Below are 27,477 nucleotides of genomic sequence, written 5' to 3'. Positions count from 1 at the left end.
CTCTTTAATCTCTCTAATATCCAACTCCAAGGGTGTTGTTTTGCAGAGTTGCAAAATAGTGGTTGTGTCTGGTCACCCTGGTGGTAAAAGCTAGGGGGTCAAGTTATGGATTTAAGACCCATGCTTGCTGGCTTAACCCTTGAAGTTACAGAAATTAAGCAGCAAACAAAAGGTGGCTGAGCGGTGCTATGTAAGTTGGCCTGAATCAGGAGGTTTACATAGGTAATGTCTTGGATGTTTCAAGAACTCAACTTGACAGTGTCATTCCTTATCCCCCTTGCTGTTAAAAGAGGACACTGGCTGAAACAATCATTGGTTAAAGATAATTCTAGGTTATTACAACTTAGTGGTTGTTTCCATTATTTTAGTAGTTTTGTCCACAGCAACACAAGCAGTAAGACAATCAGACAGGTTGAAACAAGACAGTTTAGCCAAACTATCTAAACCACTTCATTTGGAGGAAAACTAAAAGTGAGTGTACCCAAAGCGTCTGCAAGAATCCTAATTGCACAGGATAGCTGTGATGGACACTGGACAATTTGGATACAATTTTTACCAACTGCCTTGGTTTCCTCTTACAAAAAAGGTTTGGCTAACCAGACGGGTGTGTTTAAGGCCAGTATGATTGTCTGACTCCTCGTTTATTTTGCTCCTTCTAACTTCTGTCTACGGATGTCGCTGCATTCCCAGATTTCTGATATTAACTCAGTAAATTCAGGGTTGTTCGTGCCAGTAGGAACAATGGCCGGAACCACAAAAATAAGACCCAAGTTGACAAAACAACTTCAAGTCGAGGTCAACTCACACTCGTTCTGGTGCTTTCATCCATATCACACAGACTTAATCAGTAGATGGCGTTTTCTTATAGTCATTGAACTGTAGATGTTGAAACTTTCCATTTTTTTTACCAACATAGATGCAAAAGAATCATGGAAAGTTTGAACACTTACAGTCTTATGACAACTCAGTAAACTGGGTCTGCTAATAAAGACCAGATGATATGGGCAAAGGCGCCAGAATAAGTGAGTAAATGGATCTTGAATTAAGATGCTTTTGTCTACTGCTGTTTCTACATTCAAAAATAAACGGCTAAACTCAAGACCCAAGTTGTAATAAACTGGAATTACCCTTAAAAGGAATGCAGAGAGTATAATTAACTGCATCTTTATAATTTACGCCACACAAGTTGTGATCCATGACTGGAAATCATCTGACTGCACTGATTTGGGCCAGTTTTCTCCTCTAACATGGCGTTCCCAGTGACACTGAAACAGCCTTCCTGTGTTCCCGTCTCTATTTTCTGTGCTCCCTCGTCTGTGATGTCCACAATACACTCAATTTTGGTGGTTTCCACTCAAAACTAAAACTTCCTTTGAGTGTGTGATCCATGGCTTTCTCTTCTGAGGGTGACACTATAAGTAATCTCTGTCGTGTGGAAGAAGTGTTTTGCTTGTGATCTCACTCATACTGTTGAGGATGTCTCATCTTGTGGCACTTGCCTGGGGTGGTAACCAAGTGGAGGAAGGTTTCCTTCTTACTCTGGGTCCATCTGATGTGGCACCAGCCTTAATATTCAGACTTAAAGATCTCTCCCTCCCACTGTCTCCCCCTACAGTTGGACCGTCTGCGGTGCAGCGGCTGGACAGCTCCACGGTGAGAACCTACTCCTGCTGAGAGGAGGAAGAGAGGGACCTTAAACTGTACGCTGTATGTAACATTACACAGACTCTCGTTCTGTCAAATACACAGCTTTCCTCAGAAGTACTTAAAACAGATATTGGATTAAAGTGAAGAGGGCCAATTGTTTCTCGAGATAAGCGTGTTTGTCTCATCGGTTTGGCAAATCTCTGCAGTGTTTTTGCCAGGCAGCTGTGATAAGGTGATACAAGACAGAAGGGCTAGCAGAGAGCCGTGGTCTCATACTGATGTATCCTCTTTAATGCCTGTCCAAAAAAGATGAGTCACTCATGGTCCAAGCTTTAGAAATGTGCTTCAAATAAATTAGATCTTCAGTATCTTTAACAGATTAGTTAACAAAGTTCATTCACATGATTCTGATATTTCAAGTTTTCTAAAAATAAGCATTGGGAGAGTTATCAAAACTTTACAGTTTAGAGTACAAAGTGAGCCTGCCCTAGTTTTCTTTCCAACTGTTTTCTTTGTACTGCCAGGTGCAATGAAAAAGTGTCATTTCTCATAAGAATTTGCTTTGATTTGATGCTGTACGCTATCTGACTGCACTGTCTCTCTGCATTTGTATTGTAGTGAAATTCCCTCACAATTTAAGTGGCAACCAGATGCCAAAAACTGCGAGAAGAGAAGTTTCAGTTTTGCTTTGGATGTGTAGTTTAGCATGAAGAGCCCAGATGGACAAGACAAAGAAATGGAAACGGAAAAATGACAAATTCCAGTCTTGGAAAGTTCGTTGATACAGTAGTTTACATGACTCAATTATACACAAATTCTTCAGAATTCAAATTTCTGTCCAAAACCTTGAAGGGCACGCAATCAAAACGTGGAACATAGCTGTCATTTTGTCTCAGAATGTCTAAAAGAAAAAAGGATTGAGTCTATATCTACTCACCCCTGGGTGAGTCCACAGAACATATGCATCTATCCAGCAGGTTAAGCAAGGTAGTCCAGATGTCCTCCTCCCCAGCAACGTTTTCTAGCTCCTCCTGGGGGATCCCGAAGTGTTCCCAGGCCTGATGAGATATATAGTCTTTCCAGCATATTCTGGGTCTGCCCCAGGGTCTCCTGCCAGTTGGATGTGCCCTGAAAACCCAAATGGAAGGCACACAGGAAGCATCCTGATCATATGCCTAAACCACCTCAACTGGCCAAACATACCCAAAAGACCTCCTCCTTCAGCTTGACGTCCTCCCTCACCAATGGCGTCCATCAGCGGGTTCTCAGGTTGGTGCCATGACAGGCACCTATGACCTTTAGAAGTCCAACAACAAAGCACCACTCGGGTGAGACTCAAAGAAGGCCGGATACTCCAAACTGCTGTTCAGTGCATGAGCACAAACAGTAGACAGAGCCTTCCACTTAGCAATTTGCAAGTGACACTCTTGTTCTCAAGGGAGAACTCGCAACACATTGGCACTCAGCCAGGGGTTCGTGAGTATCCCCGCATCCATTCCCTCACCCCACCGGGCAACTCTGGAAAAGCATGGCGTCCAGGCCCTGTCCAGAAAATTTGTCCCTGAGCCAGTCTGTGGAGGTGAGTCCAGCTCCATCTAGTTGGTACTGCTCCACCTCCTGCATTGATTACGGCTCCTTCCCCGTTCCAAGGGCCAGTCTACAATGCTAGGGATCGGCACACCCAGGTCCCCTCCATCCTCGCCTGCCACGTGGCCTACATAGCACCCGACACCCCACAGAACATAGCCTTTTTCCAAAACAACTTAAGTGGCCAAAAATGTAAAACACAATGATAAACTGCAGCCTCAGTAGCGTAATCTAAATGTTTTGTAGCTGAACAACAAACATCGAAAGTTTGAAACTGTGCTTCTCTCTAATCACAGTTGTTTACTTGTTTTGTCTCTCACACAGTAACACCAGCCGCCGTCAGTACATCTGTATTTACCAGTTTAGGCATCTGGCTGAAGTTAGTACAACAGGCAAAAAAAAACAAAAACACCTTCAGTCTTATACCAGTATCATTACAAGTTCCCCTAATGTAAAAACTGCAGAGGTTAGAGGCATGATAGATAGATAATAATGATACAGGCTGTGACTGCAGAGTGCAGGAGAAATAAAGGGAAGTAAAAGCTTGGCAGAGGAGGTTTGATTCAGTCCCACTCACACTAAGCAAAAAAGAGAGAGTACAGTGCAAAGTTCGGCGAGATCTGGTACATTACATGTGCACAGAAAAAAAAGGAGTCTGTTGAACTATCACTTGCTTTTCCTCAGTTGATAAGTGTTTATATGTTTCCACTGTTGCAAGCAGCTGCCATCAAGAGCATGTACATACAGTACAAGTACTGCATAGAGGCAAATTTGTACAACAGCTTCAGTATCTACTGTACAATGGATGTATTCAGTTAAAGTTCTGATGTGTGGTCAGCCGCAATTTAGCAGCCGATTACACAATTGCTGTGGTTACACTGGTGAGCTGGGGAGGGGGGGCTGTAAGTGGCGTACACACACCGTTATCTATCCTGTCAGCTGCGTGTGAGATACCCATGTTGAAAACGGGTATAAGGATGTAACTATACAGACAGCGATCGGAGGGAAAAATGCTCAGTATGCACTACATATTTCAGAAAATATCTGATCCGTCTTGTATAGAGAATACAGCTGCTCTGCTCTGTAACATAGTTACCACTATGTTATGTTAGTGTGTTTAATATTGTTGATCCACACAGCTGGATGAACAATTACTTAAAGTGACGATGCTGCTACAGGTTTACCAGGTCACCTTCCTCCGGCTGCAAGTTATAACCAGCCGCAACCAGCACGGCGCTAAAAATTCCCTCAGTCGCAATTTAAATTCCGTTCTTAGCATTTTATGGTTCAGCTTTAGTCTGTAACATCCTCACTGACGATGAAGATTTCAAGACGTCTCATTAAGACCTAGTCACTGTGTCCCCCCCCCCCTCAGGTGCAGTTCTGAACGGAGGTTTACTAGTGGAGCTGCTGGACGGGCCGACCTGCCGGGGAACAAAACCATTCTGACGACACGCACTGCCAAGAAGCCCTGCTCTCCTCTCTGACCCCCCCGCCCCGTCCCTTCCATCCCCGTATAATGTAGGCGCCAGATGCCGGTGCTCAACTGTCCCGCAGGTTGCCCACGCCGTCACCGTTTCTACCTTTTACATGTACAGTAACTTGTCGAAGCATAACGTACTGTGTATTTCTTCTACAGAAGATGTGTAGGTTATTTGTAAATTAATATAAATATGCCATTTTTTAAATATATACACACACACATCTATGTATAAAAAGATATTCAGAGTTTGTGCAAAAAAAAAAAAAAAAAATGTCCCTGCCACCTCATTTAGTGGACCATAGATTAATATATGCTGCTCTTTAAACTGTCTCCATATTACCCTGCAACCCTAGATCATTTTGTACATATGGTTTTATTTTTTCATTGTGATGATGATGATGATGATGATGAACCTGTGATGCACCATGGAGAGAGGAAGACTCTGGATGTTACGTGACAACCTGCCCTCTAGTGGTGTACAAAAGCCACTTCGAGCCCCCATTTCTGGCACCAACAACCGTCATTATCCTTTCCCCTTTGGACTCGCTGTCATCAAAAGGAGCATTTCGAGAGGCCGCGTCGACGCCCTGGAGCGACGCGACAAGCACTTTGATACAACCGCATCAACTCAACGGACTATTTAGTAGCCAAGGACAAAACAAGAGATGCTGTTGCTCTCCGAAGCTGCACAAAGTTCCTCTCAGAGAACAAAAAAAAAAAAGCAGGAGGTCATTCGTTTGTTGTACTGTACGTTTGGTCAGGCGATACAAAAGGACAAAAACACATTCAGCCGAGCTGGCCTTCTCCCCCATCCTTCAGACGCTGCGTTGACAGAACAGAGGAAATAACTGAAAGACAGCTGCTTTAGCTCATAGTGTGCGTAGAGTGTATATGACCTTGTTGAAGTGAGGTGACTTTTAATAACAAAAACCTGTTTCTTGCTGTGACTTACATTGGTGTAACTGTTAACTCTTTGTTTCTGTCAGAGTTTCCAGGGCAACCTATTGTACAGCCCTGTTTATCTGTCTTTTAGTTATTTCTGATGGACGACTCGAAACAAGTCTTACGCTTTTAATTTGTTTTTACATCTTCAATTTGCACGAACGACGAATCATTTTATTTTGTGTCCATTTTTTTTTTTTATTTATTACTTCTTGTACTTTGGTCAAAACTAAGTGGTGAGCAAACAAGTTTTCATTGTCAATTAAAAAAAAACTGTCAGTGAATGATTAGTCCTCATTATTTTCCCATTCATAATTCAAAATGTTTGATGCCCTTGAGCCATAAACAGCAGCTGTACCTTGCTTCTGTTCATTAATTATGAATCAGCAAAACCTATAGTGCAGTATGTTTTCACATTATTATTCAGATTGCATACAAATAGACTGAATTTCACAATTAGAAATGTAAACCATTAATCCTGCTTCGCGGAATCCGGCACAGCTTGGGTAAGTTGAGAGGGTAAAACGTACTCGTGTAAGTGTCTGCCTTCAGTTTGATTTAGAAAAGAATCACTAATCACCAGCTCTACTTCTACTGTAAGTTTACATTCGCGGCACCCTGTGCTACGGCGCGAGCAGGCTACGCCCACATTTATCCAACCTCCGTTTTTCTCTTGTCGTCGTCGTCCCACCGATGAGGAGCTCAGGCCCCGCGAGGTCTCAGACCTTTGTCCACCTGCCTCTTGATGTCTTCGAAAACTTCTGGATCCTCAATGGTTGGAGTGATCTGTGGCGAGAAACAGTTACTTTATTATGCCACCGCAAAAGTAATAGAGGGCTAATTTTAAAAAAAATCGACAGGAAATGAAGCTAATTAGTACCTACTTAAAAAGTGATAATTAGTGTAGTCAATTATGTTGACAGGATATACATTGTGCCATGAACCTTGTGTAATACACGGAGATTTCAAAGTCTTACAGTTCAGGGATTCTATTGTGAGGCTCTAAGGCTGTATCCATGGAAACCTTGTATTTTCATCTGTAAACAGAGTGACTATATTAAGGAGTATTGTTTCTCAATTTGTCATCCCCTCCTCTCTCGGGGCCTTTGGAACCTGATCAGCAGAAAATTGAGTCGGTAACTTTTAACAAGATGAAAATCCAAATGAGCCCGCAGTTCCGTTCAATGAATGCGGGGGCCTGCTAATGCGCCGTCATTACTCAAACCCGGAATTGCAAAGGAGCTTTATCCTCCTCCAAACAGCTTCAAATATTTGCGCAGGGGACACGAGCAAAACGTGTGCTGTATTTCCCCACAGCGGTTTTTTCATCCTGTAGTGCTCAACGTTCAAAAAAACTACGGACGAAGGGAATGATGCGCAAGACATTTCCCCAAAGGACTGCGTCGCACCTTGTAGGGCTTGCCGTTGACCAGGCTGGCTAAAGAGGAACGCGGGATCTTGCCAGAGCGCGTCTTCGGCAGTGCTTGGACGAAAAGCACTTTCCTGAAGGCAGCAACGGGGCCGATGGTGTCTCTCACAAGCTTCACCATCTCGTCTGCGATCTCCTCTTCACTTCTCTGCACACCTGAGACAGACAGACACACACACATAGAGAGACAGTACAGGCGCATGATGCAACAAAACACACACAGTTTTAACGCCACCTGGAGTATAATTTGCATTCTGGTGTTATTTCAACACCTCCACAAAAATGATTATAGCAGTCGTTTTTAAACCCTGTATTAACTATGGGCTTGTATGTTGGGAGGTTAAGTGCTTCATCACTTTTAAGGCTACACCATACATTTGACATGCCTCACCATTCTTGAGCACACACAGCGCCAAGGGAACGTGGCCCTTCAGAGTGTCCTCTAGACCCACAACAGCACAGTCTCCCACTGCAGGGTGCTGCAGCACTGACTACAAGACACACACACATACGTGAGAACGCCACAAAGAAGCATGGAGAAAACCTTGGGGTCGCCTCCTCTGTAATTCAGCTCCCCTACCTCCTCCAAAGCGCCGGCAGACAGCCTGTGGCCCGCCACGTTGATGACGTCATCCGACCGCGACATAATGTAGAGGAAACCCTCCTCATCCACAAAACCTGCATCCATGGTGTCGTAGTAGCCCTGACGGAGAAACAGCAGGGAGGGATGGTGGCATTACGTTGCAGCGATAACGCGGTGGCTTCAGCGGGACGTGGCCCGCGCTTCTCCACTCTAACTACAGGCGTTCCGACTAAATGAAAACTCATGAGGTCTTAACTTCGTTATAAAACAGAATGAGAAGGGTTCAGTTCTCTTAATTCAAAACTCTCACAGATCCCCGGTGCCTGCAACCAAAGTCGTTCTGCAGTGAAAGATTTCAACACTAGAGGGCCACCTTGGACCACATACTCCTCGCTACCCTTTCTACTCCATTTTTTTTATCCAGGGTCATAAAAAGTGAACTGATCAAATCTTTAATCAAATACAACTGTTCTTAGATTAAATTCAAGCTCTTTCTTTCCTCGTCTCCTGGTATAGAATCAGATGAGGTCGCTACTGTGCAAGTCACTTGATGTAATAAACACTGGATTCGGAAGGAAATGATAAGTCAACTTACTGGGAACTTGGAGAAATAGAGCTCCTTGAACAGGTCCCGGCTGTGCCAGAGCGACAGCGCTGCACCGGGCGGCAAAGGTAGTCTGGAGGGAAAAGTACAAATTGAATTTCATTTGGCACATGAAAAAATTCCCCTCCAAAGCTGCTCTTTTACTCCTTAGCTTCATCTCTTCAAAGATGACAAAGCATGACAGCACATTGCGTTTTGCGTGTGGTTCTGAATCTGTCTGAATCTTCTGAATCCGTCCTTGGACATTTCTTTGTTTCACTGCACTGCAGTTAGTCTAGACGCTGCCAGGCTCCACTAGACTTCCCCCTCGCATGAAACAGGCACCGAGACTTGGCACTCAACACACACCACACACACACACACCTCTCACAGGGCAGACCGGGCAGCAAAGCCACTCATTCTTTGTTTATCCAGGGACTACAAGTAATCCCGCTTCTCAACCACTGTCTTGACCAAGACGGCCCCGTTCCCCAGGTCTGAAACCCTAAACATGTCTCCGCATCACATTAATTTCAGAAGTAGGGAAATTCAAACACGCAAAAAAAATCTTCTGCTGCCCAATTTGCCGTTGGAAGGAGGTTATATAAAAAATAAAAAAAAATAAAAAACAATCTTGCTGCTGTTTAGGACCACAGCAAAATCTAAACCCTCTTTTCCATTATTGCTCACGCCAAAAGAAAAAAAGACACATAATATAATACCCTGTGTACAAAAGCTCCGCTTGATTGCAAAGAATGTGACAAAATCAATTCAATAACGCACTAATAAAAAGGCATTAAAACACACAATCCTTAAGAGCTGTCATAAAATCGAAAGTCAAATATGTACTCTGCTCCCAGCAAACCCACCCTTTGTTAAAACTGAATATGACTTTATGAAGCCGTGGATAAAGCTTTTGATCAAAGAACGGGGCTTTGTGGCGACCGGAGGGGAAGTGCGGCCACACAGCTGCTCCCGTCTGTTTACAGCTCTACCTGTCATTATCCCCGGAGGCACTACACATGTGGATTCCTTGGAAATCCCCCCCCCCCTTACAAAGAACGGGGAAATTGAGTTGGAGAGTGATAACAGATAGGCAGCAGGCTGGAAGATAAGGCGGCACAAAGGGTTATTGGGTTGACTGCCAGAGTCCACTTTGCAGCTCGGCGCCGTAAACAGATACGGTGATTTCCCTCTCCGGCCTCGGCTAGAAAAACTAGGAGTGAGGTTGGGAGTCTGACACAAGCTGCCCGACAGTGAATTTGTGAAGACTAATGACTGAAAGACTGGAGTGTAATTTTGATTAGGGTGCCAAAACGCTTCCGGTTCACATTGCAAATGTGTGTCCGCAGCTGAGACGCTTGCACGGAGCATACCCACTCGGCCTACCTCACAACTATATTTCCCAGGGTTCTTGGCTTCACCTCCCGCATGTCATCATCGATCACCGTGACTAGTGGAAAGGGGAGGAGCACAAAAATTCACATTCACAGGTGGTTCACCACCCACTGGCAAACTGGAAGAGCAAAGAATGTTAAATGCTATGCTAAGTTTTCATCAATTCTGTTCTGGTTTATGTATATAGCTGTAACTGACTTCAATACATTCAAATAATGACCAGAAAGTAAAATTCAATAACAAAATATAGACATACACATGCAAGAGGTTTGTATGCAGATAAGGCTGGCTTGTGTTTGGTGTGTACCATAACTGGGATATGGCTTGACAGGTCTGGCTCTTACCATTGTAACCTGGAACCGGTTTGCCGGCCTGGCCTGCAGGTGGTGTGAGTGAGTTCCCCAGGCCGACATGTATGGAGGTGATGGCTGAGCCGGTTTCTGATGAGAAAAACATGCAGAACAAAAGAGCTTCATGGAGGACTCATTTCTGCGTGGGAGACCCCAGACATGCGTGCCCTGAGTGTGCGCTGGAATACTGCAATTGTGACACGACCCCAACGTTTTCGGGATTTTCCTGCGCTTCATGCGAAAAAGCGAAACCTTCCAATGGTGGGCTGATCAAAAGCGAAGGTTCGGTATTGGGTTGCATTCCTTTTGCGAGCAGCATTAACCTACATTACGCTAAAACTATGACAGCTCCTATGGGCTCTCCCCGACTCCGCCACCCAACTGTGCTCCACTTACAGCAAAGACTCGCCTGTTTGCCGGCCCCCCTCCACTAGCCCACCCAGAGATTGGATGACTGAATCGACCCAGCTCGGTAAGCGAGATTACATCAGAAACCACACAGCAGGAGACCAGCCCCAGGATCAGCGGCCGTCTTCGGTGGTTAGGGTAAGTTTGAAAACACGGCGAAGGCACGCTCCTGTTTTTTTTTTTTTTTCTTTCAGTCAGCGGGCGTCCGTCGATTGCTCAGCATAAACACGAGGACGATACGGCAGCTGAATGCTTCCATCCGTCTGCCATGTTTCCCTTTTCCGACACAGAGAGTTTAACATAAGCTACTCTGCTTATCTATCAACTACCATTCACGCAACAACAACAACAGGTGACAGACAACACAAAATAATCTTGAACCTCATGAGTCCTAATCACAGTTCAATTGATTATTAGACATTTGAGGGCATTTCAGAAACAGTCAGCCCATGGGCTTGGTGGTACTTGTGTGGTTTACAAACAAGAGGCGGCTGAATTACTTCACGTGCTGCCGTTTTTCTTCACTAATATGCAAATGTATGCACAAGCTGTTCAAAAAGGTAATCAGATCATCTAGCGGGGGGTTGCACGCGGTGTAAATATGACAGCTCTGTCGTGTATTGTTCTTGGGTTACTGCAACCAAGAGCGCCGTGGCATTTTCTCCTGTTAATATGCAAATTTATGTATACATTTTCAGTCATGTATTATTCTAAAATATGCGGCCAGTTGCAATTGCCGATGGCAGAAGTACCTTGTTTTCTGAGAGGGCAAAAGCCAACGGCAAAACATTCAAGGTAGGAGGAAAGCTATGCAAATGACAGCTCATTCGGTACGAGAGTGATGGGAGAACGGGCATCTCAGACTCCTCGTTTTCCCTTGAGGGGAAGGCTACAGCAACGGAAGACTTCGAGAACCTGATCACGAAAAAATTACCTGGAAACGGAGGGACAGAGCGGACACCCGCCCAGAAAAAAAAGGGCATTACCAGTCAAAAATGCCTCGGGGTAGTTCAATTGCAACCAATGAATTCAGTGTGAGACAGAATTTGGGATAAGGAGCATCAATCCGTGAGATCCCAACAGAGTTCTTCGGGGAAAAGGAAGAGCAGGATGTTCATGACGTACCTCTGTAATATGTTAGGGAACTAGGGCACGTGAGGTCAACATGGACCGAGACAAAAATCCTCTCCAGCACCTTTCCGAGCCACCAGTTCTATCAATTAAAGTGAATTCGGATGGTATTGTCCCTCTACCGCCAGTCAAGCAAGCGCAAACAGCTATGGACCAGCACAGGGGGCCTCGCAGGCGTGAGCTCAGAGGTTGCTGTTGGTCGAGGAAGGGATTGAGTTAGCAAATGAAGAGAGGGAGGGGGAGGAGGAGAATGGCAGCCTAGAGTTTAACAGGATCGAACCAACCGCGGTGGCCTGTCCACCGGCGACCGTGTGCGCCTCGTTCATCAGGGGCAGGTCCGCCACTCCCTGCAGGCGTCACAGCCCCATCGACGTCAGCAGAGACGGTGCTCAATACCAGGGACGGAAGAGTTATGTTTTATGCCTTCAGGGGGGGGGGCAACTAGTCCCCACCCACCTGGTCAGAGAGCAGGGTGCCGAACCAGCGATGACAAGACCCCCCTGTTGACCAATCGTGCCCTTTGCCCCACCCCCGCCCCAGGTGTGTAGCAACACACTACAACATTTATGGCCAGCATATAATCTGAATGAAACCAGGGCAAAGGGGAAATACTGTTCCCTGTAAAGAAAGTAAAGAATTCATGATTTTTTTGAAGCTAACAAGACTCTTGCTGAGGGGTTTCGATTTCAGCGCTGATACTGTTGGACTGGTGGAGATTTTGGATAATCGGTATTTTGGTAAAAAGGGAGACGTGACTCTTGTGGAAAATTAAAAAGTAATTTAAACTAATGAAATATTTGTATTAAGTCGGATGATAAATAACGGATCAAAACAGCAGAATGGACATGGAGGACACCGTCTTATCCAGGGTCAATAACAAGCCGATACTGGCAAATCAAGCTGACCCTGAAGATCGCCGCAAGGGTCCTTTAAAATCTCTACCGAATTGTGCGTCACATAGGGGCCCTGTCACAACCACTGAACCGTGTCAGCACGGGGGGGGGTTTAAGCCTGGCTGTCTACGGCAGGAGCCCGGGCTTCTCTGGCGGCGTTTCAGGCCCGGAGAGGAAATTCAAAAAAACAACATAATAATTGGACCTAGACGTTTTACAAGGCATACAGGAGGACAGAACTGGCGGCGCTGCTTTCAAGTATGAAATTCAACCTTAACAAAGCAAAGATTTCTCAGTGATTATCAGTTGCATCTCTAAAAGTGCTTGTGCATGGTGGGGATTGTTGGGTCTCTGTAAATAGTACTATGACGAGTACGGTCTAGACCCGCTCTATATGAAAATGGCCCCGAGATAACTTCTGCTGTGGCTACATACGTAGAACTGGCGTGACTGAAACGTTTTGCCCTCACATCCACACGAATGACGGTAAGTTGACAAGAACGGAGGCCAGTCTCTAGAAGCTGACTCAGAAGCTGAACACCAGCTCCTTCGGTTCGTCCCTCTCGGCCCACAGTGTGAGGGCATAATAGATCATAACACAGCAGCTGTTGTCTATTTACATCCCTCCGCCCCGTGGCTCAGAAAGATCAAATACAAAAATGATTTAAAACAGCTCTACAACATTATGATTACCTGGAAAACGTTTCTGACAGTCTGACATTTTGAAAGGTTTATCAACACGCTACAGGGGCGGCAGCAAATTAAGGACGAGTTGTATTCTGTTATTACTTCCGTACGCAGACAGTATCCCTACTGATTTAGAAATATGACTATCGACAGCCTCCGCACTAGGATCAACCCCACTTAAACAATTCAACAGTATCGAGCACCAACATTTTCACAGAGGGACAAGATCTAATCAAAAGGGGTCCATCTCTCCGTAACATTTCTATTTAAAAAAAGGGTCAAGTTGAAATCTTCCCGGAGCTAAAAACCGGCAAAAACCCTTCCGCGGCTGCCATTCCGGTCACATCGCGCAGAGGCGATTAAATATACTGGATAAAAGAGGTAGACCGCGCAGTCTGAGACAAGTGGGTGAACGCTAGAAGGGAGTGAGGAGGAGTAAAAACAGCGTTTGTGGGCTCGAGCCGATCTCGCTCACACACACACACACACACACACACACACATACACACAAGCTGTTACTCAAATCTGCTTGTCTGACTGGTATTTCATTAACAGGTAAATCTTTTATGCGTATTACTATTTCCTTTTAATAATAATTATTATTATTATACCTCCCTATATTATTCCCTTGTTTCCCTTGTACTTTCTTATGTATGTTTTTGTCCTGTATGATCTTTGTCTATCTTTTGCTTATTACCCTGAAGCACATTGAGTCTACACCTGTTGTATGAAATGAGCTATAAAAATAAACTCGATCTGACTCGACTCGGTACCAGTCTTCCCCTACTCCCTCTGCCTTTCCTTTTTTTTTTTTCCTTCCCTCTCCTTCTCGCGCCCTCGCGCTCCTTTTGCCTCCGTACACAAACAAATCAATCTTCCTTCAACCTGTTGGAGATGGGCTTGGCCAGCAAGAGGCATTTTTGAGGGTGATGAATGGCTCGGGAGCGGGAGGTGGGGGCTGTCGGAGGATGTGTTGGAATAGCAGAATAGGCGATACGGTGGAGCCTTTTCAGATTTGAAGGCGCTATTGAACAGCCGTGCTCATTACTGGTTGCTCGGTAGGGAACCTGCTGTTCACGAAAGATGGCTCTCTGATGCTGCACTCCCCCCCCCTCTGTGCAGCTCCTCAAGCCCTCCACTTCTTTCTTAAACCGACGAAATAACTGTCCTCTCCTCTAACAATGTAAACCCGCACTTTCGCTCGTAAAAAGGTAGGCGACATTGGCCGAGGGGTGACGATGGGACTGATCAATGTGAAAATATGAAACCTGAAAAAAAAAAAAAAAGGCGGGAGAGCCCGGCACACTCACAGCTCAAGTGCAATCTTTTTGCATAAAAGCAAAATATGCTGAAACACTTTTTTTTTTTTAATTAAAAATGTTAAAAAATACACCAGAGTTATGAGAGCGCCTCATTACCCTCCCTTCGCAGATGTCTTCCTGCAAACCGGCTTGGATAATTTTTTTTGTTTCCCCTTCAAAGCTGGAAAGTGGCAGTGGTGCAGCTTAAGTATGCTATACAGCTATGTACAGGCTAATGAATACAGCAGCAATATGCAGTGTCATGTCACAAACACATCACTAAACAAAAAGAGACGAAAAAAAACCAGTATGATACCAAGATGGCGGCCTAAATGTAGTGCAGCCAGTATGTGTTTTGACATTCACACATTTTTTTTCAACAACTCCATTATTCTAGATTTAAAAACCAATCAATAACTCTGAGACAGAGTTAAAAAGAAAGTGACTTCTATTCTCCAGGTGGCCAGAAGCACGACCCCTAAATGAACGACAATCTCGCTCCCTGTCTGCCGGATGCATTATTAAGCAACTACTCGTTAAGAGGTTCGCCATGGGCCAGTGTTGTGTTTAATGCGGGTTTTTAGAATCTGAAAAATCAGCGTTCCATAGTTGCCCCTTCAGATCCGATGTAGTGGGCTACGAGCCGAAATCTGGAGGGTTAGCGTGGAAGCTAACTCTTACCCACAGCGGCAGGGACAACACACAAAAACACTGGTCACCTAAAGCGTCAGGTTCCGGCGAACAGCGACCCTGTCAAGGAGTGGCCGCGGCGGTGCTTTTTGGAGATCATACACACGCACAGCAGTGCTCATGGTTGTCCCGGTGATGCGTGGTTGCTGGGGTAACCCCGGTCAGGAGCCATACAAGACAGTCAACCCTAAAGTCATCCGAAAAGACGATGCGGCGTGGGAGGATGAGAGGATGGGAACAGACAGGGAGAGAGAATAGATTGCAAGCTGCTTGGCCAGACTATGAGATATAAAGTTTCTTTTTTCCACGTCTTTTTTTTTTTTAAATTATTATTATACGTGTTTGGTTGCTTCAAACAAAAACAAGAATCCATCTAGTTCATATAAAATGGTTGTGAAAACATTATGAAAATCCGAAACAGGAAAACATGACCAATGCTTTTGCAGCACACGACAGAAGTGCACATATCAAAAGAAGATGTGTCTAGCTTTAAAGACAAGTGAGCAGGGTGCGTTTTTTCCCCCCTGGTTTTTCTCTGAGGCTTCGGGTCCACGAATGCGTGAGAACCAAATCTTACTACAAACCTGCGGGATTAGTTCTGCTAGAAGTCTGTGTAGGACAATACAGCTTAGGCTGCTCAGACTAAGACCGTCATTGGCATTCTGCTGAGGAGCCAAAAAACAGGTAGAAACCAAAAGATTGGTTGGCCGAGCCCTTTTGATTGGGCTGAATGTTAAAATGAAGGAAAATAAGTGAAGAAAAGAGAGAGAGAGAGAGAGAGGGGAGAGAATGTAAAATGCATAGAGGAATGATGTATGTTGCCGCAACTGCAAAAGGTTGGTGATGCTACCCACCAAAGAGACATGAGAGAAAGAAGAGCAATCAAGTATAACATGCACACAACACGCACACAATCGCACGTGCTCTCCCACTTACAACTCAAACTCTTCAAGGGACAATTTCATTCCATCAGCTAAAAACATTGCCTCCCTTATCACTTTTCAGACAGCTCGACTCATTTGCTTAGAGCTGAGTTTGTGCATACAAATCCACTACTTAACTTGCTAATGAAAGACCCCGGTTCCTGCGCCTTCGAAAACCTCCGCAGACAAATGATACAGTGGCTAGGAACGAATGCCGGACGATTTTTTTCCAGGTTAGCGAGCTGATGACAGCAGCCGTCAGTAAACGACGAGGTGAAAAAAAAAAAAAAAAAAAAAATACATAGAGATATAATTACATGAGCCACGACATCTGCGCTACTGTCTCCGCAGCCATGTAATGAGACCAAGTGAGCGACAGCAGCTTTTTTGGTGCTTTGGTGTTCAAAGACACAAGGCACAAAGACAGTGCTCCCACGCGTATCCCAAAGGTAGGCAGCAGAGCACAAGGGTGCTCTGAGGAACAATTTACTGAAAAGAGATGTATTCTGATTTTTTTTTTTTTTTTGGGGGGAGGTTAGTGATTTTTTTTTTTTTTTTTTTAAACGGAGACGCTGAGGGACTGGTCTATATGCAGCAAAGTGGTGGGAAGGAATACCAATAAGGCAGGGGCTGCTTCACAATTCTAGTTTATTCATTCAAACCAGCAAGTATACGTCATAGGTATTAGGCTGAAATGTCTAATGGAAATGCAAGGGGTTCCTGAACTGTCCGGTCCTTGATAAATGCCCTTCCTTACACGAGCTATAAATACAATTTTCCAAAATTAATGTAACTAGAAAAAAAAAAAAAAAGAAAAAAGGAAATTAACAACATAAGCAAATACTATCGATCCAAAAATGACTGCCAGAACAGACATCAATTTAGCCCGCTTATGGAAACAAATCAAGACCAAGTTCGGTGGCATTTATTGGACAATAAAAGTATGTGGCCACCCAAATCTTACTCCGACGTGCTATTATCAAACATCTCATTCCAAAGAGCATTAATATACTCCTATAAACAGCCTCCATTCTTCTGGGAAGGCGCGCCACAAGATTTTTTTTTAACCTTGATGCAGGGATTTGCCCTCATTCAATCACCAGAGCTACAGTGAGGTCGCTCACTGACGTTAGGGTCCGGCTCGCAGTCTGCATTTCGATTCGTGAGGAAGGTGTTGGACGGGGCTGAGGCCACGGTTCTGTGAGCGCCAGACAAGTTCTTCCACAACAAACTTGGAAAACCTACCTCTCTTCTTTATGGACCAGCACAGGGCGCTGTCAGAAAACGGGGGGGGGGGGGACTACATGCAAGGGGGAAGGTCCCTTCCTCAAACTGATGCCGCAGAGTTGGAAGCCCACTAGTAGCTGAAATATCATTGTGTGCTACCTAAACCGCATAAAACAGCCTTAGACCAAAAGCACATAACAGATTATTGACAGGTGTATCCACATAATTTAGACCATATGTTGTTTACTTTAGTTACTACAGTTTATCCCACAAAAGTGTTCCAACCCAATAAGGGAATGCAGCATCAGTCCGCTTCCTTTTTTGTGTCGCTCGCTGGACATAACACATACGAAATCGTAAAGAATTATGAATGGACACTGTTTACTGTGGATGATGCACAAAGGAGAAACGTGATTTTGATTTTTATTGACCCCAAGTTAATAATCTCACTGGAGAGTTCCAGCAGAAGTAAAGATGCAGTAAACTGTAAATGCTGCATACATACACCGTTCAGAGCAGTGTGAATCCACACTGCAGAGCTCTTTAGTTTCGGGCTCAGATTCTCTATTAACCCCTGATCCAGTGTAGTGCGCTGTTTGTCAGTTCCCCGGGCTGCTGGGCTGTTAAAAGCCTCGGTTCTTCCTTCGGTGAGTGGATAGCGTTTTCGAGGAGGCTTCAAAACTCCCCTTTCACAGCGTATGCAAAAGCACATCCTGTGCCAGCGCTGCAGCTGGCAAAGGCCAAGGGGGAGAAACCGTCAATTCTACAAGACGGATGCTTTGAGGACGTCCGGTTCACTTTTTTAAGACAATTCCATTCTGTGTATAAAGGCATCTGCTGTCTGTCAGAGAGAGTCGGAGAAACAAAGACAAACAGATTGAGAAAGTCAGACGGAGAAAAAGGAGACACAAATACCTAAAACACTACTATAAGTCCATCCACCGCCACTCACTGGTGAAGCAGCCGAACCCTACCGACTGGAAACACACATTTGTTGCTAGGCAACACCAGTGACATCAGCAACCTTCATCACCCCCCCTGCCAATGGCACTCGGGCTTAAAATAGCGCACATATTATTATCAGGCTTCAAAATGGCAGGCATTTTCTCATTTGCACACGAGGAAGAGTGAGCGGGGCTGCCACTGGTTTCGGGTGGCACAGAGGTGACGGGCTAAGCATGCGTGCGTGCGTGCCTAGGGTAAGTGGGGTGTAGTGGGTTTGGTTAATTCACTGTACATTCAGAAAATATTCAGACCCCACCGCTTTTTTTTTTTTCACGTTTTGTTATGTTGCAGCCTTATGCTAAAATTGTTTAAATTCCTTTTTTCCGTCATTAAGTCTACACTCAATACCCTGTGAGGACGAAGCAAAAACAGAATTTTAAAAAATGTTTGCAAATCTCCTAAAAAGGAAACACTGAAATATCACATTGACATAAGTATTCAGACCCTTTACTCAGTACTTAGTGGAAGCACCTTGGCAGCGATTACAGCCTTGAGTCTTCTTGGGTATGACGCAACAAGCTTTTCACACCTGGATTTGGGGATTTTCTGCGAGTCCTCTCTGCACATCCTCTCAGGCTCTGTCAGGTTGGACGGGGGGCCGTCGGTGGACAGCCGTTTCTCAGGTCTCTCCAGAGATCTTCAATTGGGTTTAGATCAGGGCTCTGGCTGGGCCACTCAAGGACACTGACAGAGTTGACACGCAGGGTCTCTGGAGCTCAGCCAGAGTGACCATCCGGTTCTTGGTCACGTCTCTTACCAAGGCCCCCCCCCGATTGCTCAGTCCGGCCGGACAGCCAGCTCTAGGAAGAATAATGGAGGCCACTGTGATCTTGGGAACCTTCAATTCAGCAGAATACTTTTTTGTAGCCTTTCCCAGATCTGTGCCTCAACACAATCCTGTCTCTGAGCTCTGCAGGCAGTTCCTTCAACCTCATGTCTTGATTCTTGCTTTGATGTGCATTGTTACCTCTGAGAGCTCATATAGACAAGTGTTTGCCTTTCCAGATCATGTCCAATCAATCGAATTTACCACAGGTGGACTCCAATCAAGGTGTAGAAACATCTCAAAGATGATCAAGAGAAAAAAAAAAAAAAAATTACCTAATTTTAGCATAAGGCTGCAACATAAAGTGAAAAGAGGGGTCTGAAAACCTTCTGAATGCACTGCATGTGTGCAAAGACTATGTGCAGGTCTGTGTGCATGTAAAAGAAGCATATAAACACAATTCATAATATGACGGTGAGGGATGGAGGAGAAAGTGCAGGTGAAAAGAAAAGCAACGCGGTGTCATGTCTGGGCTGATGAGACGGGAAGGATCAGCACGTCAGATCAGCACACAGCAGCGGCAGTCTGCGAAATGAGTCCCCGGCACATGGGTATAATGAGCCCACCAATCACTTCTACTCCGTATCATAAAACTAAGTTCGCCTGCAGCAGCCAGTTACCCGAGAGTGAAAACTAATCACAAGCTAAACTGGTTAAATTAGTCAAATTCTCACCCAGGAGCTTGTTAGCACAATTAGATATTTCCGGTGAGGAATGTGTAAGTTTGGCATTGTATGTGATCCCTAGCAAAAGGTAAAGGTAAAAAAAAAATAGTTTCACAAATGAATAAACCAGCTAGTTTGATGCAAAATCATTTGTCTCCGGGTATGTATTCCACAGAAAATCCCCTGGAATCCAACCCTGCCAGCAATATTGTTTTATAAACCAAAGGACTTGAGATATGCTTCCGCCCGTGACCTCCTCCCTGCTGTAAGTCATGCTGACTCTCTCCGTGGCACCATTACGGCAAACCGCATGTTTCGCGTCAGCGGACTTCCTTTCATTTTTCCTACCAGGGCCTTGAGCAGATCTAACGAGAGCTCCACTAGGAAGGAGAGCTCTTCCGCTGGGTCCGGTGTGCGACGTGACTGCTTACCAATCAGCAGTGGTACACAGCTGGCTGCAAGGTAGGGGAAGCCTCCGGGGGACGGCTGGGGAAAACGATGCGAACCAAACCCTGAGCTGTTTTTAATCTTTTCTGAGGTACGCGCCCGGCAATGAACTGCTTCCACTGTGGGGGGGATGATGTCAAAGATAATGAATTAGATCATAAATAATTTAACAGCAGCCGGGAAAAACACAGTCTGATAAATAAAGAATTCTACAGTGATGATGCAGCAACTTTACACCGAGGAGCTGGAAAGTACACTTCAAAAGTCTGTCAGAGACGGGCGTCTAGAGTAGGGGCTCTGAAGCATGTTAGCGTAAATCAAATACAGTGAGGAATATTTTATTTAATTCATTATTAATTTAGCCAGGATCTAACCCGTTACTAACCTGGTACCCGCACCAAAGGGGAACTCATATTATAGTGCTTTAAAATTTTTGCGTGCCGCTCTCCCGAGCTAGTCTTCGCATGCAGCTGGAACGATTAATGAGCAACTGCGCTTGTCATTGTTCTGTTCTGTTCCTATCTATTTTGCAGGGGACTACAAAAAGCAGAGCCCTGTTGTAGAAGTAAAAGGGGAGATCTATCAATATTTATAGATGAAAACCAAATGTGTGAGAGTGTGACTTAAAAAGGCTGTCACAAGTTTGAAAAATGACTTGCTTCAGAGGTGGTAGCCAGAAGATACAGACAAGCTTTGCTTTTTAGGAGTTTTTACTCTGATGAGTTTCTCAAGGAGGAGTCTCTCTTCTTTCTGTGATCCTCATTTTGGAGTAAACGAGCCTTGAATGCTAAACTGCGTTCCAATGACCAAGTTGCTTCTCCTCTGTTAGAGGGGAAGATGAGGGAGAGTTGTAACGGCACCGACACTGGTAAAAGTTGCTTGATCGATGTCCTGTCTCCAACGAGATGGCCCAGCGGGGCACCGCGCAGGGTCTGTCGTGAAACCCAGTGCAGGCAGGAGGAAACTGTGTACACTTATCTTCTACTGAAATTTGATACCTGTCTGTCAATATAAAAATACTGCAGATCAAATACTAAATTTGATCTCTGCACTACACACAGCATGATAAAATCCAATCGCATGAGGTTTTTTTTGGCAGACGCCAACAGGTTTGTGACTGCAAAGGGATCAAGATGCCCTTGAGCACTTAAGACATAAGGCTGGCATTATTTTTCATTATCAACAGTTCCTCTGAAGGGACTAAATCCACCGATGCATGTATCCTGATAATAAGCACATAAAAACTCAGTGTTGAAAGACTGATGTAATATATTGCAACAATTGGTAATACCACAAGTTCTATGCGTACATGCATAAGTTACAGTATATCGGGCTATGGCAATACGTGTAAGCATGATAAATTAATTGTGGGTTTAGTCTCTTCTGGGAAATTGTTGTTAAAAATATGAAAAAAAAAAAAAAAAAAACACCAACAGACCATGGCTACTGCAACAATATGGGAGTGAAAAAGGTTTTGCTGGAAAGCGCAGGCAAGATAAGATAAGTTAAGAGAAATAAACTGAAAAGTTGCTTGGTTCCTTCTGCAACTTCAGAAACAAATGACAAACTAACACTGTTTTAATGAATATGTATAATATGCCATTGCATATTTTTTTTCCAGTCTCTTTCACCCACACATTGGAAGCCAAACTGCCTCAGACACACAAGGAGAAAGCAAGTGAGAAGACGAGTGACCCACTCCACCGTGAAAAGTGGAGAACACATTTGGATTGCAGCACTGGCCGCCAGCTGCCAGTTATTGAGTTTAGCAGGGGGTGAAGAATCCAATGGGATTTACACAACTAGACAGAAATCAAGAGGGCGCCAGAGGTTTTTTCTCCAAACTCAATAAATCACCTGACTCGGATAGCCACAAAGTGTGACAGGATTTTGTCCAGGTGCATGTGCATGAAAGGGAGAGAAAGGAAGTGAGACCCAAACTTGACTTCGCTACAGACTCCCCCGTTTTCAAGTAGAGTTAAATCTTATCTCACAAGCACTGAGGCTAGAGAGAACGATGCGGATGTGCAGCTCTGTTCAGCGCACCCAGGGTGATGAAACTTTGTTCTTGTCCACACGTCTGCACTGCCAGGCGGACACAATCGAAGATGGAGGTGTCCCGATTCAGGGATCTAGATGGACACCAGTCAGGAAGGTGTCCCCATCGGTAGAGACGTCTAGGTTCACAACGACCAAAACTATTGGTGTATCTAGACAGGCCTCTGAAGTTTACCAGCAAGAAGTGGCCCTCAAATCGCAGTAAGCCAATACACATATCATAATGCCTGAATTTTATGGTACACGTGATTAAGAACTAGCGAAATGTACCAGTTGTCCAGACAACTAAAAAGAACAAGTAATCGAGTCTATTCCTGGCGTCCATCATTTACATCCTGACGTGTTTTTTCTTCGTTCCTGATCATACGGATCGTATTTTCCAGTTATTAATGGCTATATGAGGGCGAATACCTGGTAACAAAGTGGTGTGGATGTGTGTGTGAAGTTGGGCAGCCTTGACAATGTCGGACAGCCTTGTTGGCCAGTTACCAGGTCTTCAATTTTGAAATGCAGACTCTAAAGGCTGCAGCTTTGAACTGAACTCAGTATATATGTGATAAGCCTACAGTCGGATCAGCAATTTAATCTCAAAGAGATTGCACTGATAAATCACATTTCTGAAATATTGCAATATTGAGCTTTTCACACTCCCATTAAGCCTGGACAGACCAATCAGCCAAGTGGGCTAATCTGCACTTAGATCAGAGTGTGTTGCCTGCACAAACTCAAGGTCAATGGATTTCCAACGGTCTAACAACAGTATTGATTCCATATTTAACACAGAGATGTCGTATTGTCCAGCATCGATCCTCCATGTGCGCAGGCAGGATATTACAAAGCAAACAGACATCAAATTCTGCTCTTTTGCTGCCACTGGCACATTTATCATAGTTCACTAGTACTTGGGGAGGACAGCAATCAAACTGAGTGGGGGAGGAGGCACAACATTAGCATGATGGCAGACTGCCTGGACTCAAGCCTCCAATCCAAGACACTAATAGGGTCTTGCCCATTCAAGATTCATTAGAAACAAAAGGCCTGAGAAACAATGCAGGGGAAGCTGGGAACCCAAGATTCCAATTACATTTCTTATCATCTAAAACCCACAACAGCCATGATGTATAATAGTTCAATTGTTAGATGAGTAGAGGGAGATTACGCACACTCTGGAAAACTGCAGAAATTCCCCTCACTTGTCAAATATACAGCTACTGGACTGTGAGTGAAGGAGCATGACTTAGCAAGCCTTCAAATAACGATGATCACGACTCAGCCTTTGTGAGCATGACATATGCTGCACTGATACGACGTGGCATTGAGACGCTGACTATTTTAATGGAATTTTTCTAAAGCAGACCGAGCAGAATGAAAGCCCTTCTGAACTAAGGCTGATTAACCACAAACTACTGTATTCGTGTTTAAGTGAAAAAAAAAAAAAATTCAACATTATCTGTCAGTAATTCTGGTTTTGCATATTTGGACTCACCCAAAATGGTCAGGAAAGAGACGGTAAAGACTCATCATCAAATAGAGTTAAAGCATGCTTCAGCAGGGAGGCAACTTCAACTTACGCTCCTGAAGTGATGGACAAGTAACCCGTGATTGATTTCTCTGCTTTGTCTCTTCACTAAGCGCACAAGTTAGTCCCCCGGTCCTCACATCTCAGCCAATCACTCAGTGCCCCATACTGGTGCAAAGTCAATTAAACAACAACTCAATGAGAGGCAGTTCTAATCAAATCCCCTTGTGCTTCCCAGGTATGTGGCCACTTAAAGAAATGCTTTCTGGGAGTTTTCCCACCTGGCTATGGCTAAATATGGGGTCACAAAGATCTGTGGCGGCTTAGCCTACTGGATATTAAGTTGCAGAAGAGGGAAGTAAACCATACCATACTACATGTATATACTCAAACTCTTACTCAAACTCAAGATTCTCGTTCAGCGGCAATGGAGCCGTTCCATTTTATCATTTGCACCATCACTCTCCGTCATGATTCCCATTTTGACCCCTTTAAATTGGTAAATTTTGACTTATCAGGTCAAAGAAATAATATCTTTTCTCCAAAGAGATCTCCTGTGATCTCTGCCATCTGCACATCTCTATCTAATTGTGACTGCAATTAAAATAACCGGTGGAAATGATGACACATCATTTTGTGCAATGATCAGTTCCCAGAGAAGCTCGGAAAATTGAAAGGTCTTTAACGACGTAATTACTCCAGTAGAAGGGCTCCAAACCCCTGATCTACAATACAAAACATAGAAGGGATTAATCAAAGAGGGAAGTATCATAAAATGTGCTTCATAATGACAGCATGCTTTTAGGGAATAAGGATTTTCTGGAGTTGTGCCTCTTCTCGAGGCCAAGTTAATGTCACTGGGCTAATAAAGGACAGCAAAGACCACATCTATAGTCTCCTTATACTGATAAGCTTAAAACGAGAGTGAGACTTAAAGATCGAGTTATATTTAACATATACAGTGCACGTTAATACAGTAATTGAGGTCCTTGAAATGCTTTCTTATATCTATATCATAAGAACTTAATCCCTAAAGTTTGAAGGTAGAGCGCCTCTCAACCCACTAAACTGACATAATTAAAACAGCATTATGCAGCTTCAGGCATATCATATGGTAGGGGGATAAGTGTTTGAACAATCTTAACCTCAACCACCAGAAATCCTGTGACATTTAGCCCATGAACTGGACACAGCGTGCTTCTTCACGCCAGCCGGGCTACTCTGTGATGCTTTCAAAACTGAAAGAGACAAGGGAGGCAGCAGAGCAGCACACAAAGTTGGTCCATTCTTCCCTGCCCAGCGCAGACACGGGTATTTAGGTGTCAGTCTTCATTTGATTCTCAGGTTTCAATTTGCTACTTCCTGTCCAACAGGCAACTACTTTTGGCTAAAAGGGAAAATGTATGAAATCGGGTAAGACGGGTGTATCTACAGTATTTTGCATGAAAATGTCTCCCAGTGCAGCTTTAAATACAGTGTATCAACAAAGTGGAAAAAACCTTGTTCAGAGAGTCAGATCTCTGTCTGAGTTCTGTCTAGAGAAAGTAAGTGCCTTCCTACCAGTCTGCCACCAGTGGTCCAGGACAGGAACCCCAAAGCTCCTCTTTGCCCATTCCAGCGTCTCCACATCACATCGCTCTCCTGCCAAGAATAACGTCCGCAAACTGTAGGGACACAGAGCAAATCTGTCAATCACCTTTAAGAAACATGACATATCTGCTCCTTCACGGAAATGGTCAGGATAAGTCAAAAATCTATCCAATGCAAAATATACTCTATGTTTTTTTACCAAGGGTGAGTGTTCACATGCTCAAACACTTTTGAAAGCCCTTAATTTTAGATTTCTTGAAGATTTCGACAATGCCAAACAGACAAAAATGTAATGAATAGCCTGTTTCAAATGAACAGAAATGCACTGCCTTGTTTATAACTTGTCTCAATCAGCCTGCAACAAATTCTAGAAATTTAGTGTGGCGTATACGCTTCATGGATTGGGCCATCTCTAACACCGTATCTATACGAGAAAAACCCTGAGCGCTGTGCAGATTGCGACCTTGTGATTTACCTCTTCGCTTGAAGAGCTTTGCAAATTGGTACCACCCTCCATTTCAATGTCGCTGTGCTCCTAGCTGCGACTGGGGTCCCCTTTTCCGCCTGTCTCTGACAATGTCAAGCAGATAGTTCCTGCATGCTTGCTGACTAAAAGTGGAGTCTCAAAGAGCTCAGGCCTTAGCTTCTTACTTTAAATGTTATGGAAGAAAACTCTAAATTCCACTTTTTCCTTCCTCTGAAACCTACATGCAGTTTTACCCATATCAAAGGCATTTCAAGTGTGATGTTCACTTGAGGTCTTCCAGTAGTAAATAGTCTTGGCAAGACTAAGCTGCTCTTTTTCCCAAAGGAAAAGTCTTCTCTCTAGATGGCGTCTCAGTCAATATCGATGAGACCCTGGACACCACAAATTCTTGCAAGGACATCTCACTTTGTCAAACTTGACATTCTCTTACTAGTCCCTCCTTGTTCATGCTTTAGTTTCCTCGTAGTTTGGGCAACTGCCTCTATCCGGCTTCATGAAACGTTCCCTCGATGCCCTACAGGTGACCCACAACACTGTTGCGGTTTCTATCATCCGCCTCCCCAATTTCTCCCCCATCATTCTCTTCCAAACGGCTTCCGATGGCGGCTCATGGCTGCTCATACCTAAAGCCGAACACTGTCGATTGCTCACTACAAGGCTGTGACGGGAAACATAACCTCCGGGCCACAGCGCAGCCATTGATACTAGTCCGATAACTACATTTTCACACAAACGACTGCCTGTCATCACTCATCGCTCTCAACTCTCTGCAACGGCAAAATGACTTTCCAACTCCTATCAAACTTGTAGTCACATTCCATCTTTTGTAAAAGACGAGAATTTTTAATCATGTCACTCTCTCCCCAATGAATCATATCTTTTCCATTCCTGCTCTCTCCCTGGATAATATTCTATATTCTTTTTCCACTTCTACACTCAAACTTGATTGTCCTGTAGTCTCAAGGATATTATATAGTCTGGTTTTTCTGATTTTCTGTAACACTGTACTGTCTTATATTTGTGTTTGCTGATCAAGATTATTTGACCTCACAATAACAGCTTTAAATAGATGACAAACCTGTATCAACTATGGAAAAAGTACAGTATGTTCAGGGCCATAATAAAGCTTCTGGATTAACAATGTACCTCCATTCAGCTGTCAGATACAATCCGCCCTGGAGGAACTGAGCAAAAAAAACATGTGGAATAAATGAATGATTGTCTCACTGTCCTGGCAGTGACCTTGTGTTCAAGCTAAACCCTATTACACTCCCACCACCATGCTTCTAGTTATTCAAAGACTATACACTCTACATTCTCTGCGGTGTTCAGGTTTTCAGAGGAGTTAAATGAAAGTACAAGCTTGGACCCTCCCCGACCGCAGGAATAGTCGTGGGCGGGCGATGGTGTGCTGCTGCCGGAGCTCAGGGACGTCACGCTGAGTCAGTAACAGTCGGTGCAAACATCTGTGTTCTGTTTTCACAAGGAAAAGCTCTTAAGAAAAACCTACCCTTCCCCCATTCTAACGTCATTCTCAAAGAATCAAGGACAATATGTTAAAACTTCAGTGATGGTGATGTGCCAGTTATTTCAGATCCTAACTTCATGGCATAAAGCT

At 44.3% G+C, this 27,477-nt stretch overlaps 2 protein-coding genes across 11 annotated transcripts in view; one reads left to right on the top strand and one right to left on the bottom strand.

Annotated features, from left to right (window-relative positions):
• Positions 1 to 5,438, top strand: part of ppfia2 (PTPRF interacting protein alpha 2) — a 49,834-nt gene extending 44,396 nt beyond the window's left edge. For 7 of the 9 annotated variants that reach the window (XM_040145707.1, XM_040145697.1, XM_040145725.1 and 4 more), the window contains 2 exons: positions 1,616 to 1,707; positions 4,610 to 5,438. In XM_040145707.1, the coding sequence (XP_040001641.1) occupies positions 1,616 to 1,674 (59 nt within the window). In that variant the 3' untranslated portion in view covers positions 1,675 to 1,707; positions 4,610 to 5,438. The remainder of the gene's footprint in view (positions 1 to 1,615; positions 1,708 to 4,609) is intronic. The other 2 variants (XM_040145730.1, XM_040145688.1) reach the window with 1 other exon arrangement.
• An 82-nt stretch (positions 5,439 to 5,520) lies between these two features.
• The window catches only part of acss3 (acyl-CoA synthetase short chain family member 3), a 33,589-nt gene continuing 11,632 nt past the window's right edge, over positions 5,521 to 27,477 (bottom strand). For both annotated transcript variants that reach the window (XM_040145753.1, XM_040145763.1), the window contains exons 9-16: positions 25,343 to 25,446; positions 9,997 to 10,092; positions 9,644 to 9,707; positions 8,267 to 8,348; positions 7,669 to 7,791; positions 7,480 to 7,579; positions 7,069 to 7,244; positions 5,521 to 6,445 (exon numbers count right to left, since the gene is read on the bottom strand). In XM_040145753.1, coding sequence (XP_040001687.1) covers positions 6,362 to 6,445; positions 7,069 to 7,244; positions 7,480 to 7,579; positions 7,669 to 7,791; positions 8,267 to 8,348; positions 9,644 to 9,707; positions 9,997 to 10,092; positions 25,343 to 25,446 — 829 coding nt within the window. In that variant the 3' untranslated portion in view covers positions 5,521 to 6,361. The remainder of the gene's footprint in view (positions 6,446 to 7,068; positions 7,245 to 7,479; positions 7,580 to 7,668; positions 7,792 to 8,266; positions 8,349 to 9,643; positions 9,708 to 9,996; positions 10,093 to 25,342; positions 25,447 to 27,477) is intronic.

The sequence above is a fragment of the Xiphias gladius genome, chromosome 2 (assembly GCF_016859285.1).
Source record: "Xiphias gladius isolate SHS-SW01 ecotype Sanya breed wild chromosome 2, ASM1685928v1, whole genome shotgun sequence".
Classification (NCBI taxonomy): domain Eukaryota; kingdom Metazoa; phylum Chordata; class Actinopteri; order Istiophoriformes; family Xiphiidae; genus Xiphias; species Xiphias gladius.
The sequence above is the reverse complement of the archived record's forward strand: the minus strand, read 5'-3'. Positions and strand labels throughout refer to the sequence as shown.